Genomic DNA, 18,750 nt, shown 5'->3' with positions numbered 1-18,750 from the left:
GCATGTCGACATCATGGTTTTTGGCTGCCCTTTCAATTAAAGCATTAAACGCAGCAGTATCTTCAGTAGGCGAGGTTTTGATGGTATAGGATGGAGTGTCAGGTGTGGTCTGTGGCTCACCAGGGTCAACAGGGTCAGACCAAGCTTGCTGTTCATCCTGATCAGTGTCAGCAGGATAATTGAACTCATCTTCATTGTACCCCTCCCCTATATCTTCATAGGTGCGTGTGGGTGAATAGGAATAGTCCTGTTCATAGGACTCCACAGGTTCAGAGAGAACAGGCAACGTTTCTGAGTCTCTTTTTCTCTTAAGAGGGATTTTGTATGACTCCAAAGGTCTTTCTGGAGCTATTTTCCGTTTATAAATGGTGAGTATACCTGTATCCGAGTCGATGAAGAGTTTAGATTGATTGTCATAGGAGGGTGGTTGGTAAATGACATCCTCTTCAGTGGACTGACGCCTGGAAAGCGTCGACACTTTTTTGGTAGTGTCGGTGCTTTTTTGTGGTTCGACGTTTTTTGGTCGAGCGGTTGGGGGTAGTCCATATTTAATAGGTTGCGAAAGCAGTGGAGACGAGCCGGCCGGTTTTGAGGGTGCCGCCGTCTTTGATCCGGCCAACTTTTTAGGATCACTTGGCTGCTTGCGGACTTGCGTCGATTCGAGCTGTTGGTGCGCAACAGGTACGCCTTTTTGCTTCGACGCGACGTGCTCTTTCGGGTCGGGTGCGCTCTTCGACTCAAAGGCCTTGCCGGAGATTGACGCCGAGGCTGGAAGTTTCGGATCGACATGCTTTTTAGCTTTGAGTCCTTTGCCGGTGTCGCCAGCTTTAGGCGTGGACGTCGACAGCGTCAGCGCGACGTGCTTGACGGCAGAGAGAGTCTTCGGCGTCCCCTGTTTCGGGTCGACGCCTTGTGACCCCGAAGGGTTAACGACACTTTTAGATGGCATTGGAGCCGACGAATCCAAAGTCGTCGAGCCGAGGACTGACGTCATCAGTTTTGGTTTCAATACAGGTGCTGTCGGTTTCGGTTTTGCAGCTGAAAGTGGCTGATTGATCGATGGCTCCGAAGACGTATTCTTAGCCGGGCCTGGACGCGGGGCTATAGAATGCGGGTAAAGATCTTGGCTAAGGCCTTCCGGCGATGCCTCGACCTGAGCCGTAGAGAGTGTAGTGTCGGTATCGGGCCCCGCGAGTGCGGAAGGTCCCTGCTCATCGCTTGAGTCGTCATCGATGGCTCCGATGGCATCTGCGTCGTCTCCTACCTCGACGATGTCTTCGTCGACACTATAGTGAGATTCGTGCTCTGATGCAGGGTCCGACCGCTGGTCCGGATCCTCTTGATAGTCACCCTCGACGACGTCTGCCTCGAAGATATCTTCTGGATCTGGCGCTGTTTGCTGGGCCGACTGCCTCGCAGCACGTCGAAGCTGAAGTGTTTTCTTCGACCGGAACTTGGAACAGGCCATGCAACTGGCCTCGTCGTGGTCCGGGGATAGGCACTTGTTGCACACCGGGTGCACATCGATGTAAGGGTATTTGGAGTTGCAGACGGGGCATCTCTTGAACGGGCTCCGTTCCATCGTCGACGCTCGTCGGGGCCTAGTTGCCGAAGGTAAAACGATCTCCGACGTCCTGTTCGAAGAACTGGATGAAATACTGGGCACCGAACGAGAGACAATACCGACGCCCCGAAGGCCTTTTGGCCTCGCGAAAGTATTTAAAGTATATTCCGAACTGGAGTCGAGAAGGTACATTCGAACCCAATGGCGGAAAAAAACAATCTGAAGATGGAGAGGATGCCCATGCGCACTGTAGTCCAAGGGAGGAGCCACCTATCTCGTGATACTTCGAAGACTCTTCCAGGACAACAATGTGCAATCATCCGGACCCAACACTAGGCGGCGATCTATGCATAGATATAAATTCAGCAGCCCACATGCCTCGAACATTTCCTTTTCCCCATATCATACTCAGACTGTACACAGAAGTGTTTGTGGAGGGCGACACCGAGAAGACCGAATATAAAACCCTTCTGAGAACAGTGAGCAATGCAATGGCAGCTAAAGGTCAGGTGATTCTTACCGTAGGGAGAATCATGCTTCAGGAGTCCTTTCTTTGCAGGTAACAAGTATGTGCTGCAAGCGAACCTTTACCCTGGTCTCAATAAAGGTGCTCACTAGCAATAATGAACATATTCTGCTGTTTCCTTTCACCACCCTACGCCCCTACCATTGAACAGGCACGGAAGATCAAGAGGGACATGGCCTGGAAATGCTGTAAGACACTCCTTCCCAGCCTGGGCACACCCTTCAGGACAGTGCCCACTCATATGGATTTCCAGCCGGACACACACTACAGGACAGTATCCATCCACGCTAATCCCCAGCAAGGCACACTGTAAAGGAGGGTGCCTCCCGTAATGATTTCCAGCCGGGCAAATACTCCAGGATAGCACCCATCTACACTGACCCCCAGCAAGAAACGTAGTAAAGAATGGTGCCTACACATATTGATCCCCGACTGGGCGCATACTCCAGGATACCACTCATCTACACTGACCCCCGGCAAGAAACGTAGTAAAGAAGGGTGCTTACACATAATGATCCCAGAGTGGGTGCATACTCCAGGATAGCACCCATCTACACTGACCCCCAGCAAGAAACGTAGTAAAGAAGGGTGCTTACACATAATGATCCTCGACTGGGCACATACTCTAGAATACCACCCATCTACACTGATCCCCGGCAGGGAAAGTAGTAAAGAAGGGTGCCTACCATAATGATCCCCGACTGGGTGCATACTCTAGGATAGTGTCCACCCACTATGATTTTCAGCTGGGCACATAGTCCTGGGCCCAGGCTGCCCATCTTGTTACTTCCCACCAGGGCACACAGAAAAGGAGAGGTCCACTATTTCTGATTTGCCCACTTACTACAATACAGTGCCCACCCATGTTGATCCCTGGCAGGGTTTTTAAGACTGTGCCCACCCACTATGATTCTCAGCTGGGCACATACTCCAGGGCAGTGTTCACCCGCACTGATCCCCAGGGTGCCCACTCTTCTTGCTTCCCATCAGAGCACACAGTAAAGGAGGGGCCCACTCTCGCTAATTGCCATCCAGGCACAAACTCCAGGACAGAGCCCATCCACGATGAGCAGGAGGGCACACAGTAAAACAGGGTTCCCCCTCCCACTGAATCTTGGCAGGGTACTTGCTACAGGACAGTGCCCATCCATGCTAGTCCCTATCAGGGCACATAGTAAAGAAGGGTGCTTACACCAGAACAGTGCCCACCCAAGTGGATCATAGCTTCCTCCAACATGTGAGGGCATGCTCGCGCACACACACACTTGCAAAGCGCGCACATCACCAAGAGCCTTATCGCAACCACATGCTTGAATACCTGCTGATGAATGGCGTTAAAATGTCACTTTCTTGGCAAAGTACGAGGAGTTGTGGCAGCACTTTTAAAAGGCCAGACGGAAGAGCAGCTATTATGGACAAGCTAGATATGCTGCACATTAAAGAGCTTAAAGCTTCTACAGCTGCTGCTTGCTTTGTTAATGTCAGGAGGCTGCTAAGGTCTGCAGACACAGTGTGGTGTAATGACAGTGCTTTCGTCTATGGAACAGAGAAGCCGAAGTCCACGCTCACATCAATTTTATTTGTTGTGCTCACCCCCCAGAAAAGCTTCTGAAATGCCCTTAAATTAACCAAAGGCAGTTTTAGCCTCCAAGGGAGAATGTTGCCAAAGTGTGCATTTTCAACATACTGTGACTCTGGGTAAAATCAGTTAATCTCCCCATATCTGAAAACAAAATGATATAGTGAAAGCCTCATCTTGTATCACATCGCATTTGAAGGTTTCCGCTTTCCAGGACAACTTTATCATATGCAACCATATCATATCCCAACATGTTGTTTGTTGAATGTTTTACATTCCAAATATTTTCATGGCTCACCTTGTGCAAATGAAAGTGCAACACTTTCCAAGTCATACCATTTAATATGGTGCTGCTTTTATCCTGTTGGTACTGATCTTAGAACAACATGCACTTTTTTGCCAATTCACCATGAACCCATTACAAAGAACTCATTGATGTGCAAACCCATACATTGGTGGTCAAGGCGTGGCACAGAAAGGGGGTGAAGTGACGTGAAACGGATTCATAAAAATCAGTCTGGCTGTCAAACATATCTTTACATATCTTTACTTTTTTCAAACTCTGCTGCAAAGAAATTGACAAAATGGACACTTTTTAACAGTAAATCTATTCTGGCACAACTGATCACAAAGGCTGCATTTTAAAATATCTTACGGTGTTAAGAAGCCTTCTACAGAGATGATGTGTGCCCAGAAAATCTCACGGGAAAATAGTAGCAGTAGGACAACTCTAGTGGTTAATGCGATTTCTGGAGAGATCTAATTGTTTTCTCTAGAAGCAGTTTTGATGCATAATGATGCACTGATTGCTAATATATCTCCTGTAATGCACACTATGTAACATGCAAATCACAAATTTTGATTGTAGATAGGTAAGAGGGTTTTTGCTTTTGCAACATATCCATTATTACCTGCAGTTCATAAATTACCACCCTTATAATACAGCACAGTACGCTATGAACCAGCCTAAACAAGCTGCTAACAAACTGCAAGGTATGGTTTTAAAAACCTTATTGTTTTATTTCTCAATTTGTCTAATAAAGCTGCTAAAAAGTAGTAATAAAAGTCTTATAAATAGAGAGACAGACCCAGCACTGTTACATTTTAAATTCAGACTTCTTGTTTCAACCAGCTATGCACTCTTAACATATTCCTACCTTGTTAAAGTAAATGCATATATGTTATAATTAAGGTGTACTCAAAGACAAAAACCATTCTCAAATGTTTCTCCTAAGTACTTGACTTGTAAAGTGATAAGTTATGTACCTTTGTTACCCCTCCATTGCTTTGGCATATATGTATTAGGTTCCAGGAGACCCCCAGCCAGTCTTCTTGTTGAATAAAAATAGGGCTAACGGCACCTTAAATGAGGCCTTTGTTTTGGGTCAACTCAAATTTTAAATAAGAAAGCCCCTTCACAATCTGCCTATTCTTGTTAGTAACAATAAAGCAGACAACATACAGCCACTGAAAATGTCAGCATATTTCACAGGGATCTCAGATCGAGCTCAAAAGCTGTCTCCTTCTAACCCTGCTGTTCAGTAACATCTTATAATGGCACAACTTTCTATGTTCTGTCCTTTTCTAAATCTATGGTGAACAATTCACGTCATAAGGGCATCTATCTGTGTTGCAAAATGGTCTCAATACCTTATTATATAGAGTTGTGTGTAATGCACCTGTTTGTGCTCTTGTAAACAGAAGTTTGGGATGGTAATTGTCACAGATTTATGTTGCTTAGCGCAGCACTCGCTTGCATAATCAGATGCTTGGCGCATATAGCCTTGGTTGCAACGGAGAGTGATCTTGCACCATCGCACACGGAGTAAAGTAAGTATAGGGAACACTGAAGCTGATCCCGCATAGGCGACACTCTCTAGGACAGTGCCCACTCACACAGATTCCCAGCAGGGCGAGCACTCCAGGACAATGCCCACTCTCTGGTGTCCAGCAGGGCACTCACTCCAGGAGGACAGTGCCCACATGTGCAAATTTCAAGCAGGGCAGATACTCCCAAGATAGTGTCCACTCACACTGAGCCCCATCAGGGCATAACAAAAAGGGTGATGCCTCCCCAAGGCTGTCCCCAGCAGCGCACATATTTCAGGACAATGCCCACTTATGCTGATTCGTACCCCACCCATGAAGCTCTGAAGAAGAAACCTGCTGCAGGGCAGAAGAGACTTACCGTGGAGATGACGGTGGCTGGGAGTTGCTCTGGGTCACCAACTAGGATAAGCTTAGAACAGCGGTGGATAAGCGGGATGAGTGTCTCCACTTCACAAGCTTGCCCTGACTAGGAGGCAGAAGAAAAACATTATAAACTATTGAACATCTGAGAAACATCATTAACACGTTTAATGTAGAAAGCAGGTACATTAAGTGACTTCCAGGAGAAACCCATTTAGTTTAAAAAGTAATGTTCATTTTACAGCACTTCCTCACAAGCTTACAAAGGTGTAAAACTAGAACAGAAAGATAACTGCAGCCAAAAGCCTTGAACTCTGTCAATCCTCGACTGTGACAGAATTATCACTGCACCGGTTAATTTTACCTGTCCCAGTTTCCTTGATCACCTTTTCATTGCCGCCCAGAAACAGCATCAGAGAAATAACCAACAAATAACATTAAAGAAATGGGGAAGGCAGGTGGCACTAGGTGCGTGGTAAGGAATAAAACCATACGGTCCTAAAACACATTAAATAGTGTTTTCAGATAATATTGCTTTTCATGAAAAAAGAGCAGAGATTTAGTACTGGCTAGTAAATGGTCAACACCTACACTGCCCCAAATACAGAGGGGCTTTGTGAATCAATGCCATGAAGTGACAAATTATGGAAAATTACCTTCAAGGAGATTTCGATTCTCTGACTGCTTACCTCTTAATGCTTGGGAATGGTCTACAGTGCAAGATAAAACGCTAACAGGATTCTTACAAATACACTACGTCTATTATGTGAATATGTAATGCCCGAATGCCAAGGAGATTTTGAAATGCCCAGCTCCTGGTCTCATCGGGAAGTGATGCTTTATTTGTGTTAGGGGCCCCACCGTTTCACAGGGAAGAAAAGCCACCCCAAAAGCAGTGCCTAGTATAGGGTGCATACATCAGAGTCTTTGGCAAGGAACCAGATGGGAATCTTTAGGTTGGAGAATTCCAAGTTGTGGAGTGTGTTACACACCGGCTGAAGATTGTGAGAGACTTTGGGCACAACTTGAAGTTTGGCGGACAAGTTACTCCTTCACAAACATAATGTATATCATGTCAGCCATAGTACAAGCGTTGTTGGATATAATGTGCCTGCAATACAGAGGATAGGATATGCATCACACTAGTAAAGGAGTAACCTGTCCACCAAACTCAAAATCAGGTCTTTTGTAGGAAGACAGACTCTTTATTAGCCCCCTGTGCAAACATGAGTAAAGGGGCATATTCTGTAGGCAACGGTGGGAGGCCACTGCAGAGCAGAGTACCTTAAGCCACGCTCTTGAGGGACATACAGAGCTAAAAGACAAGGTAATAGTATTTGGAAGGCAACACTCCTATTGTAAAGAATAGGGACTAATGATGCTTTTCCTCGACAGGAAAAAACACAAGTTAGTTACCTGTACAATGTAGTTCTCCAGTAGGTTATCTCTCATAGATCCACATGATTGAATCATCCCTGTGGTCAAGGTGGGAGTCCTACAGTAATTAGAATACTGTAAAAGGAATAACCTGATCCTTCCCCAACAGGTGTAGTGTAATCAGGGGAATCGCTGGGAAGTCACTGTCAGAGGAAGAGTCACCCTTCCCAGGGCTGCCTCTACTGCTTCCTTTAAAGTCTTCTCTGGTGTATGCCTTTTGGGTTTGTCCCTCGAGAAAGGGATAATGCTTCTGAAAGCCAGAAAGCGGAGGTGCTGCTGCCAGTTTTACATTCCTTTGTGCCTGCTGGTGACCGACAACGGATTTGTTCCAGTTTGTGTCGAGAGTGCCCTGTAGCTTTCACTGTTATCAGTGTCTTTCTTTATCATGTCCACTTGTGGACCAAACAGCTACTTGCCATCAAAGGGGGTGACGATGAGAAGTTCTTGGACTTCTGAGCGCAACACAGATACCAAAAGCAGGGCATATCTTCTGAGAATGACACTGGTATTTATTATCTTAGAGGATAAACCTGCAGTATATAATATACAGAAACATTTGCATTGGAGATAATTATCTCCTCTTGCACCAGCACTCTGCCACATTTGCAGCAGGCATTGGGGAGATGTTTGATCAGCTGTTACATCTCCTCCCAATGATGTCGGTCATACCTTGAGAGGACAGGCTACGCATTTTGCTTCCCGGTAGCATCAATCGTTTGGCTGTCTACCTGTTCCCTGGCGACTAACCTCCTTCTAAGCTGTATGATTATCAGAAGAGTCAAGCGGTACAGGCCGCTGATGTAAAGTAGGTCATCAGACTCCAGCCTGTATATTTTCTGAATTTGTGGTGCAACCATGATGACATTGATTGCTTCTTGAAATTCTCTGCTGCTCAGTTGGTCATGCTCTTAAGCATGGAGAGGAACTGAATAGACTTCTTTGGGTAAGGCAAGGACTCAACCAGAAGTCCATTTCTTCCTTGATGATTGCAGCTTCACCTTTTGGTGATCTCTTGCTCTTTAAATTACAGCGTGGTATGCGGTCATCCTACCTGGGAGTGAAGACTTTAACCAAGGTTGGAGTTCTCCTAATGGTCCCTGCTGTAGGCTTGCCAAGGATCATCCCCATCACATATCCGACAGAGTAATAATAATAATTTTGTGGGTCAAACGGCCTGTCCTTATCAGAATCAGTGTGAAATGAGTACTGAGGTGAAAGGTGACAACAGTGATGACTATGGTAGTGGAATAATAGAGTTGGGGAAGGTTGACAAACAGTTAGTTTTTTGCTACCTGTGTTTCTTTGAGATAGGGAGCATTTGCAGCTCCTTAAAGATAGCCTTCATACACTTCAGCTTCCTCTTCTTCAAAGGTGTTGGGTCCACCTCCTGTTGGGGAGGTCAAGCCAGAATCTTTCATGATGTAGGGTGAATGTAAAGCTTCTTCTGCCTCATGTTCGCTTCCTATTGTAGCTCCCTGGTCTCGGTAGTGCTGCTCAATGTTGAAGCTGGTCTTGGAGTCGACCTCCGCATCAAAGGTTGCGGGTCGGTGCTTCAGTGCTGGGAAGGCATGGCCTGATTTTGAGACTCCTTACCTTCCGCTAAAAGTTTTTCTAGAGCACGCAGTGGCTGGCAGTGCAGAGCGGGTTCAGTCGTAGTGCCCAATGCAAACGGGAGAGGCCTTGGTGAAATAGTCTAGGGGTTTAAAAACCCACTTTTTGCCCTGCCTGCAAGATTGTTACTAAGGTCGAGCCCTATAGGACTGATCCACAGATGGAGTGTTTTTGGTGCAGTTTCCCTGGCGACTCTGAAAACTGTTCCTCCTTGTAGTCCGAGTCCTCCAAGGAGAGGATTTCTGGGATGCTGAAGCAGTGGCTCGCTGGGATACTGGATGGACGTTCCCTTCTGAATAGGTACCTTTGGTCTTCTCAATACAGAGGGCAGTCAATGGCTCAGTAGGTCCCTGGTGTGGCATTCTGTAATGCACCTACCAATGAGTGCTTCTACAGTGTTTAGTCTTTTCAATCTTAAAAGGCTATCAGGGCGATCAGCTCAATTCCTCATGGTCCAAGGAAGTGGAGATTGTAAAACCAGGGATAGTCCAGACCGCATCCTTGGAAACTCCAGCACGCAGAATTGCTGACATTGTGTGTTTTCAGCGGTTGCGAAAACCAAGGCTCTCCCGACAACTGAACAAAACCTCACACCACCTATGGATGGAGACACCATTTATGAACCGCCAGGCATCTTACGATAAGTGTGCCTGCCCTGGCGTTCAGAGAGTCTGTCAAGTGATGAACCACCAGGGATATGCCCATATGTTCCAGGCATGTCCAGACAGGCAAGGCCTCTTGACAGAGGGTCCAAGACCCAGCTCTGCCCTGTTTGTTGCATTAACACATGGCGGTGGTGTTGTCTGTGAATACCTGCATTAACCTTCCCTTGACACAGGGCAGAAAGGCTTTTAATGCCAGCAGCCGGATCGCCCATAGCTCCAGTAGGTTGATGTGGAGTTCGGATTCCTACAGAGACCAATGTCCCCAATTGCCACCTCTCCTAGATGGTTGCCCTTCCCAGCATGGAAGCCTCTGTCACCACTATTGGATCTGGTTTGGAGATGTAGAGTAGTCTGCCGCTGACCCAATCGCGGTTCGTTAATCACCACTGAAGATCTTTTGCAGTTCTCCTCCAAGATCTGGTAATTCACCTGATGCTACGCCCACTGGAACCTCCGGTGCCACTGCAGAGCACATTTATGCCATAGGGCATGTGCCAAACGCAGGATGCAGGCGGCCAAGAGTCTCAGCAACCTAAGAGTCAGTCTCACTGAAATCCAGGAAAGAGGCTGAAACATTGGTATCAATCACCATTCGGGAGGCAAGTCGATCGAGACCCCAGCGAGTGCAAATGGTTCGCCATAGTCTGGTGGTGGGAGACATCTTAGGGTGAGCTTGCCTTCAATAGCCAGTCAAGAAAGGGGGAGAATGGCACCCCTGATCTCTAAAGATAAGCTGAAACAACTACCATCACCTTGGTGAACACCCATGGGCTGCTGGTAAGGCCAAAAGGAGGCACAGCAAACAAAGTGCCCGTGACCCACCGTGAACCGCAGGTAAAACTGTGGGCAGGCAGGACAGTAATGTATATATGTATCTAAAGGTGATAACCAATTCGCAAATTAACATCTGTGACAACATGCATGTACTCTTATGCATCCCTGAGGAAGTCTTAGTCAAAGGCAAAACACAAGTTGGCTGTGCTTGGACCAATTACACTTCATGGCTGTATCTTGATGTTCTTCTGTAGTGCGAGAAGGACGTGTCTAATTTGCACTGTATTTTGTTGAATACATATGTACAGTTCGTGTGTGATAGATACTAAACAATACCAGTTAATACCTGTGTTGGCCAATTTTGCTGGTCAAGTTTAATAAAACATTGCTGCTAACACTGTTTTTTCTTGACCACATCAAGTTGTGATATTACTAGCCAAAACTGTGCTGTGCTCCAGACATCAATCAGGATACGAATGTAGAGTCCAACGCTACCATCCAGTCTCCAGGGTCCAGGGCAGACAGGTCTTGAGCGAGCGTGAGCATTTTGAACTTCTTCTTGAGGAAGAAATTGAGAGGGCGAAGAAGGCTTCTGTCTTTCTTGGGCACTGGGAAACCACAGCCTACTTCTGGCGTCGGCATCCTCTCTGTGGCTCCCTTGGCCAAGAGAGTTGTCACTTCCTAGCGAAGAAAGAAGAGATGGTACTCAGTCAGCCCGTCGCAAGTGGTTGGCATACATAGACGGGTAGTCATGAAAGGACAGTTTGAAGAACACAGTAGTCTGATGTTATAGACCTACAGCGCCCATGTTGGTATGAGGACCGAGGTTTGGAGGCTGCCAGAGGAGTGGTGGACTGGCCCAACCTCTGGCTTACCAACCCACAAGGTCTGTGGGGATCTCGTCCTCAGTAATACAGAGACTGGGAAGCATGCACACCATGGTGGCTGGGCTGGTAAAGACGCAGCTGGAAGCCCCTTCCTCGGACATGAAAGAAGCGCAACGGTGGACTGGGGTTGGCAGGGGCCCATGGACAGTACGAAGTACCAGTAGTTCTGCTATCTTTGAAGCACTACAGCGCGGAGTCCGGGGGTCGCTCAGGCTCCAAGGGAACTCAAGGAGACGTGGGGCTGCCCAGGTGCAGGCTCAACCGCGGAGCCAGGCATTGAATGACAACACTCCCTCGCCAAGTCAGATGACTAATGGAAGGGGCGAAGTTGAAGACCTGTACGACTTCTACTCTTCTTGCACTTGGGGGGACTTACCAGACAACTTGGAGTGCGAAGAGATCTTGGGCTCTGCAACAGATTCTGAGACGTTCCTCTTGACCAGGATCGAAAGCACCATGGTGTCACACATCGAGTGGCAAGGAGGTTGAGGGAGCGTTCAAGGCCTTGTGGTGCACCAGTCAACGCAGGTTGTCACGTCGTGGTCGCGCTTGAGACAAGTTCCTGACCCTGTTTTTTGTTGTCCGGGGTGGGGCGGCAGTGAGGGGGGTGGGCCGGGTATTGGAGTAGGTTTCTCCATCTCGTACTACTTTGAAAGAAGGCCGATACAGTTCGCAAAACACCAATGGTTGGCTGACTGCGCCACAATCCTTTTGCCCACCGCTTCAATTTTTTTACTTTCTTTATCAGGCAGTGTACAAGCTGGCCCCTAATATAGATTTCGGAGTTTAGCTGGAAGGCGGGGCGATCAAATCAACTGTGCTGACCATAGCCGGAAGGCAGTGGTGGACAAATAGACTCTATGGTGTTCCAAAGGGGATGAAGGAAAATGCTAATTACCCAGTATGCATCTGTCCTTGGCATATAAAGCTGGAGATTCATTTGCGTGAGCATAGATCGGCATCTGGTGTTGGGCTCGGATGTTTGTACTTTGTTTTTCTTCTAAGAAGTCTTTGTAGTCTCCTCCTTCTGGTGAAGGTGCACATGGGCATCAACTCCATCCTTAAATTGTTTTGCCGTACGGGCCTTAGATTGTTTTGCCGTACGGATGATGATGGAGTTAGTAAGAGGAGAAATTGTTGTCCATGCATAGTGTATCTAAGTAAGATAATACTGCAACAGGTAAAGGTACCCAAGGAGGCAGGTGGGTGCATAGGATCTACTGGGGTGAATGTATGACATTGTTCTGCATTCTGTTCATCAACCGTTATTTTTGCATTTGTCACCCCGAGTGGGACGGGTATGCTCAGACGTGAGTCCCGTGCTCTCCATGCCACTGGAATCAAGCTATCCTGGCTGATGAGGGCTGAAAGCCCGAAACCGGTCCTAGGATGCTTGTTTCCAGACCAGGGAGGACCTGGCTTGGCAGTTCGGGCTGGACTGTTCCCATGGGGCACAGGGTCAAGACTGATTTGCATATGGCGGGGTTCAAACTGGAATGGCATGGTGAGCAAAAAAAAACAACAATGGATTTAGGCCCAGATCTCTGTACTGGGGTGAATGTATGACATTGTTCTGCATTCTGTCCATCAACTGTTGTTTTTGCATTTGTCACCCCGAGTGGGACAGGTATACTCAGACGTGAGTCCCGTGCTCTCCATACCACTGGTATCAAGCAATCCTGGCTGATGAGGGTTAAAAGCCCGAAACTGGTCCTAGGATGCTTGTTTCCAGTCCAGGGAGGACCTAGCTTGGCAGTTCGACTGGACTGTTCCCATGGGGCAAAGGGTCAAGACTAATTTGCATATGGCTGGGTTCAAACTTGAATGGCATGGTGAGCAAAAAACGAAGGATTTAGGCCCATATCTCTGTAATGGGGTGAATGTATGACTGTTCTGCATTCTGTCCATCAACTGTTTTTGCATCTACAGCTTTGAATGCCAAGAACAGATGCATACTGGGTAATTAGCATTTTCCATTCAAGGTGTATGAGCTGTAGATCATTTGTGTTAGCATAGACTATATAGCAGTTCTTTCCCAAGCGGTGGCTAACCTGCATCTGTTGCAGTGTTTTGAAGGAAAATGTTATTCATCAGTACAGTATGCATCTGTTCTTGGTATGTAGAGCTGCAAAATGACATACTTATGCATAGATCGCCATCTGGTGTTGGGCTCGGATGATTGCAGTTTGTTGTTGTCTTGGAAGAAGTCTTTGTGGTCACGAGATAGAGGACTCCTCCCTTGGACCTCCGTGTGCATGGGCATCGACTCCATCTTCAGATTGTTTTTCGCCACGATGGGAAATGATGGCGTTTGGGAGAAACAGAAGAGATGTCCCTGTGTAATGTATCTAAGATAACACTAGGACAGATAGAGGTTCTGGGGAGGGAGGTGGGTGTATGTCATTCTGCAGCTCTACATGCCAAGAACAGATGCATACTGGTAAGTAGCATTTTCCGTTCGAGGCATAAAATACATACTTATGCATAGACTGTATAGCAGTGCTCTCCCATGGCGGTTGTCAACTGTATCCGTTACAGTGGTCTGAGAAAAAAAAGTTGTAAGAACAGCCTGGCATTCAGAAGCCTGTTTTGCCTGCACATCTACACAATAGTGTTTGGTGAAGGTGTGTGGCGTAGACCATGTTGCTGCCTTACAAATGTCATCTAGGGGAATGTTCCGTAAGAATGCCATGGAAGCCCCTCGTTTGTGTGTTTTGCTTTCCGGTAGCATATTTGAATGCACTTGACAATCCACCTGGCAATTCCAGCTTTGGAGATGGGGTTTCCTTTATGAGGTGGAGAGAAAGCTACAAATAGTTTGGTTTGTCTTTCTAAAAGGTTTAGTTCTGACAATGTAATAAAGTATAGCTCTTTTTACATCAAGTGTGTGAAGAGCTGTCTCTGCTACATAATGTGGTTTTGGGGAAAACACATGTAATTCCACAGATTGATTAAGATGGAAAGCAGAGATTACCTTGAGAAGGAATTTTGTATTTGTTTTAAGAACCACTTTGTTATGATGTATTTGTAAGAATGATTTTTGTATGGTTAAAGCCTGAATCTCACTTACTCTTCTGAGAGAGGTGTTTGCGACTAGAAAAGCTACTTTCCATGTAAGGAACTGCAGTTTGCATTTGTGTAGAGGTTCAAATGAGGAACCCATGAGCCTAGTAAGGACAATGTTTAAATTCCACACTGGAGAGGGTGGGATTGTGGGAGGAATTATTCTTTTAAGGCATTCCATGAACGCATACCCGAAACAATGACAAATGTCTGTTTTGAAGGTAAGCGGCAAGGGCAGCAAATAAATGTAGTCTTATGGATGTGTATTAGAGAACATCTTTGTAGATGCAGCAAATGGCAAATAATGTTTTGAATTGAAGCATCAAGCGGGTCAATTTTGTTGTTATTGCAGTAAATGACAAATCTTTTCCATTTGGCTGCATAACAAGCTCTAGTAGTAGGGCATCTAGCTTCTTTAATAATGTTCATACAATCCGGTGGGAGGTTGAGGTAACCGAATTCTAGGATTTCAGGAGCCAGATTGCCAGGTTCAGTTGAGCTGGATCTGGATGCCTCATCTCTCCATGGTTCTTTGCAAGCAGCTTTGGGGAGAGCTGTAGTGTTTGGTGTGGAACTACTGAGAGTTCCAGGAGTGTTGTGAACCATGGTTGCCTGGCCCATGTTAAAGCAACTAGGAACATCTTGAGAGACTGTTGTTTGAGCCTGTGCACTACTAATGGAATGAGCAGGAGTGGTGGAAAAGCGTACGCTAATCTGCCTGACCAGTTCATCCGTATCGCATTGTCCTTGGACAATGGGTGTGGAAACCTGGTGGTGAAGGTTGGGCATTTTGCATTTGTGGCGAACAGATCTATATCTGGGTGGCTCCACATCTGAAAAAATGGTTGAAGAACTTGAGGCTGAAGTTCCTATTTGTGCATCTGCTGTGTATAACGACTTAGCAGATCCGCAATCTGATTGAGTAGTCCTGGAAGATGTTCTGCTAGAAGATATATCTTTTGTGGGATGGCCCATCTCCATATGCTTTGCACTAGTTGAGAAAGCTGCAAAGAATGTGTTCCTCCTTGTTTTTGTATATAATACATTGCTGTCATTTTGTCTGTGCGGACAAGGACCGTTTTGTTGATGAGATGTATTTGGAATGATTTCAATGCCAGAAATATTGCCAGTAATTCTAGGTGATTGATGTGGAACACTTTTTCTTGAGTGGTCCTCCTGCCCTGAATTGTGTGCTATAAGAGATGGGCTCCCCAGCCGGTGAGTGATGCGTCCGCTGTTAGCACTATCTGTGGAGCCAGGTCTTGGAACGGCCGCCCTTTGGAAAGGTTTTGTGTGTTCCACCATTGCAGAGAGCGATGTGTGCGGCTGTCCACCATCACCAGATCTGAAAGATGACCTTGTGCATGGTTCCACTGACGTGCTATGCATTCCTGTAAAGGGCACATCTGAAGTCTTGCATGAGGTACTATGAAAATGCAAGAGGCCATCATTCCTATGAGTTACACAAACACTCAAGCTGGTAGTGAGTGTTGGGGCTGAAGGAATATGCTACTTACCAGTATGCATCTGTTCTTGGCATGTAGGTCTGCTGATATTCACATCTTGTGCATAGATCGCCGCCTAGTGTTGGGTCCAGATGATTGCACATTGTTGTCCTGGAAGAGTCTTTGAAGTATCACGAGATAGGTGGCTCCTCCCCCGGACTACAGTGCGCATGGGCATCCTCTCCATCCTCAGATTGTTTTTCGCCATTGTGGCAGGGATGGAGTATGACACAGTAAGTGATGTCGATGCTAGAGATTAATTCTGAGTGCTACAGCTGCGACAGGCACCGGGGAGGAGGGAGGGCGATGTGAATATCAGCAGCCCTACATGCCAAGAACAGATGCATACTGGTAAGTAGAATATTCCGTTCGAGGCATGTGGGCTGCTGAATTTACATCTTGTGCATAGAATGTATAGCAGTCTCCCCCCTAGCGGCGGTTGCCAGTGCCAGCTGCAGCAGTCTGAAAAAGAGTCTGGAGTACAGCCTGCCCTACAGCTGCCTGCTGTTTGGAGTGTACATCTACGCAGTAGTGTTTGCTAAATGAATTTATGGTAGTCCATGTGGCTGCCTTACATATGTCTTCTAGAGGAATGTTTCCTAGGAAAGCCATGGATGCCCCTAACTTGCGTGTTGAATGCGCTCTTGGGGAACTGTTAATGTGCGTTTAGCTTTTTGATAACAAATTTGTATGCACTTAACAATCCATCTGGCTATACCTGATTTGGAAATGGGGTTGCCTTTGTGCTGTGGTGAAAAGGCAACAAACAGTTGCTTAGTCTTTCTGAAAAGTTTTGTTCTGTCTATTTAGTACAGGAGAGCTCTTTTAACATCTAGGGTATGTAGAGCCCTTTCTGCCACTGATTCTGGATTTGGGAAGAATACTGGCAGTTCTATAGCTTGGTTGATGGGAAACTGGGATACCACCTTTGGCATAAATTTAGGGTTTGTTCGCAGTACTACCCTATTTGCGTGAATTTGTATGAATGGCTCCTGAATAGTTAGGGCTTGCAGCTCACTAACTCTTCGAAGGGATGTAATCGCCACTAGAAAAGCCACTTTCCACATTAGGAATTGTATCTCACACGAGTGTAGAGGTTCAAAAGGAGGTCCCATTAGTCTGGTTAGAACCACGTTTAGGTTCCAGACAGGTGAAGGTGGGTGTCTTGGAAGAATGATTTGTTTGAGTCCCTCTAGGAAAGCTTTAATAGCAGGTACCATGAAGAGTGAAAGGTGCTGCCTGTTCTTAAGATAAGCTGCCACCGCAGCTAAATGTATACGTATGGAACTGTAAGCTAGATTGCATCTGTGTAAATGTAACAGGTAACATATAATGTTTTGAGTAGATGCGTCTAGATGATTTATGTCATTATTGTTACAATAGATGACAAAACGTTTCCACTTCTCCGCATAGCATGCTCTGGTTGTAGGTCTTCTTGCCTCCTTGATAATATTTATACAGTCAGGAGGCAAGTTCAGGTAACCAAACTCTATGACCTCAGGAGCCAAATCGCAAGGTTCAACTGTTGCGGATCTGGGTGCTGAATGTCGCCATGGCTCTATGTTAAAAGTCTGGGTGTTAATCGCAGCCTTTGATGAGGAACCACGGAAAGTTCTAGGAACGTGGTGTACCATGGTTGCCGCGCCCACGTTGGAGCAACCAGGATGAGTGTCATTGAGTGTTGTCGCAGTTTGCGTGCCACTAGTGGTATGAGCGGGGCTGGGGGAAAAGCGTACGCAAACTTGCCTGACCAGTTCATCCATATCGCATTGCCCTGAGACTGCGGATGTGGAAACCTGGCGGCGAAGCTTTGGCATTTTGCGTTTTCCCTTGTGGCAAACAGGTCTATTTCTGGGTAACCCCACCACTGGAAGTACGGTTGTAGCACTGAGGGATGTATCTCCCACTCGTGCATCTGGTGGCTGTGTCTGCTGAGCAGATCCGCCATCTGGTTGTCCTTGCCTGGGAGGTGTTCCGCCATGAGGAAGATGTTTCTCTGAATGGCCCACTTCCACATGCTTTGCGCTAGATGGGACAACTGTGGAGAGTGTGTCCCTCCCTGCTTCTGTATGTAGTACATGGCAGTCATGTTGTCCGTCCGGATTAACACGACTTTGTTGCACAAATGTACCTTGAACGCCTTCATTGCGATAAAGATTGCCATCAGTTCCAGCAGGTTGATATGCATCCTTTTCTGCTGTGTCGTCCATAGTCCCTGTACCGTGTAATGGAGGACATGCGCTCCCCACCCCAGGAGAGATGCGTCCGTCGTCAGCACTATTTGTGGTACAGGCTCTTGGAACGGTCGTCCCCTGCAAAGGTTTTGTGGGTTCCACCAATGCAGAGAGCTGTATGCGCGACAGGTCACCAACACTAGGTCTGTTAATTGTCCTTGAGCCTGGTTCCACTGCCGTGCTAAGCACTACTGAAGCGGACGCATCTGTAGTCTCGCGTGAGGGACTATGAAGATGCAGGAGGCCATCATGCCTATCAACTGCATAAACACCCGTGCTGTGAGCGAGTGTTGGAGTCTGAATTTTTGAATCAGTAATAGAATGCTGTTGATTCTTGCTGAGTTCGGCTGCGCCTTTGCTGCCAGAGTGTCTATTGCTGCTCCCAGGTACTGTTGTACATGGGCGGGCTGAAGATGAGACTTTGGGTAGTTTAATGAGAATCCGAGGCTGTGTAGGAGCTGAATAGTGCGGGACATGTGGCTGGCACATTGCTGGGCTGACTTTGCTTGGATGAGCCAGTCGTCCAGATAGGGGTAGATGTGAATATGGTTTCTCCGTAGGTGCGCAGCCACTGTCGCTAGGCATTTGGTAAACACCCTGGGGGCTGTTGTCACCCCGAAAGGCAGTACCTTGAACTGGTAGTGCTGATTTTGGATGGTAAACCTTAGATACTTCCTGTGTGCTGGATGTATTGGTATGTGGAAATATGCATCTT

At 46.8% G+C, this 18,750-nt stretch overlaps 1 protein-coding gene across 1 annotated transcript in view; it reads right to left on the bottom strand.

Moving 5' to 3' along the window:
- SETX (senataxin) overlaps positions 1-18,750 on the bottom strand; it is a 570,564-nt gene that overhangs the window by 56,717 nt on the left and 495,097 nt on the right. The window contains exon 19 of the mRNA XM_078646176.1: positions 5,858-5,965. Within this exon, the coding sequence (XP_078502302.1) occupies positions 5,858-5,965 (108 nt within the window). The remainder of the gene's footprint in view (positions 1-5,857; positions 5,966-18,750) is intronic.

Source organism: Lissotriton helveticus, chromosome 5_1 (assembly GCF_964261635.1).
Source record: "Lissotriton helveticus chromosome 5_1, aLisHel1.1, whole genome shotgun sequence".
Taxonomy (NCBI): Eukaryota; Metazoa; Chordata; class Amphibia; order Caudata; family Salamandridae; genus Lissotriton; species Lissotriton helveticus.
The sequence above is the reverse complement of the archived record's forward strand: the minus strand, read 5'-3'. Positions and strand labels throughout refer to the sequence as shown.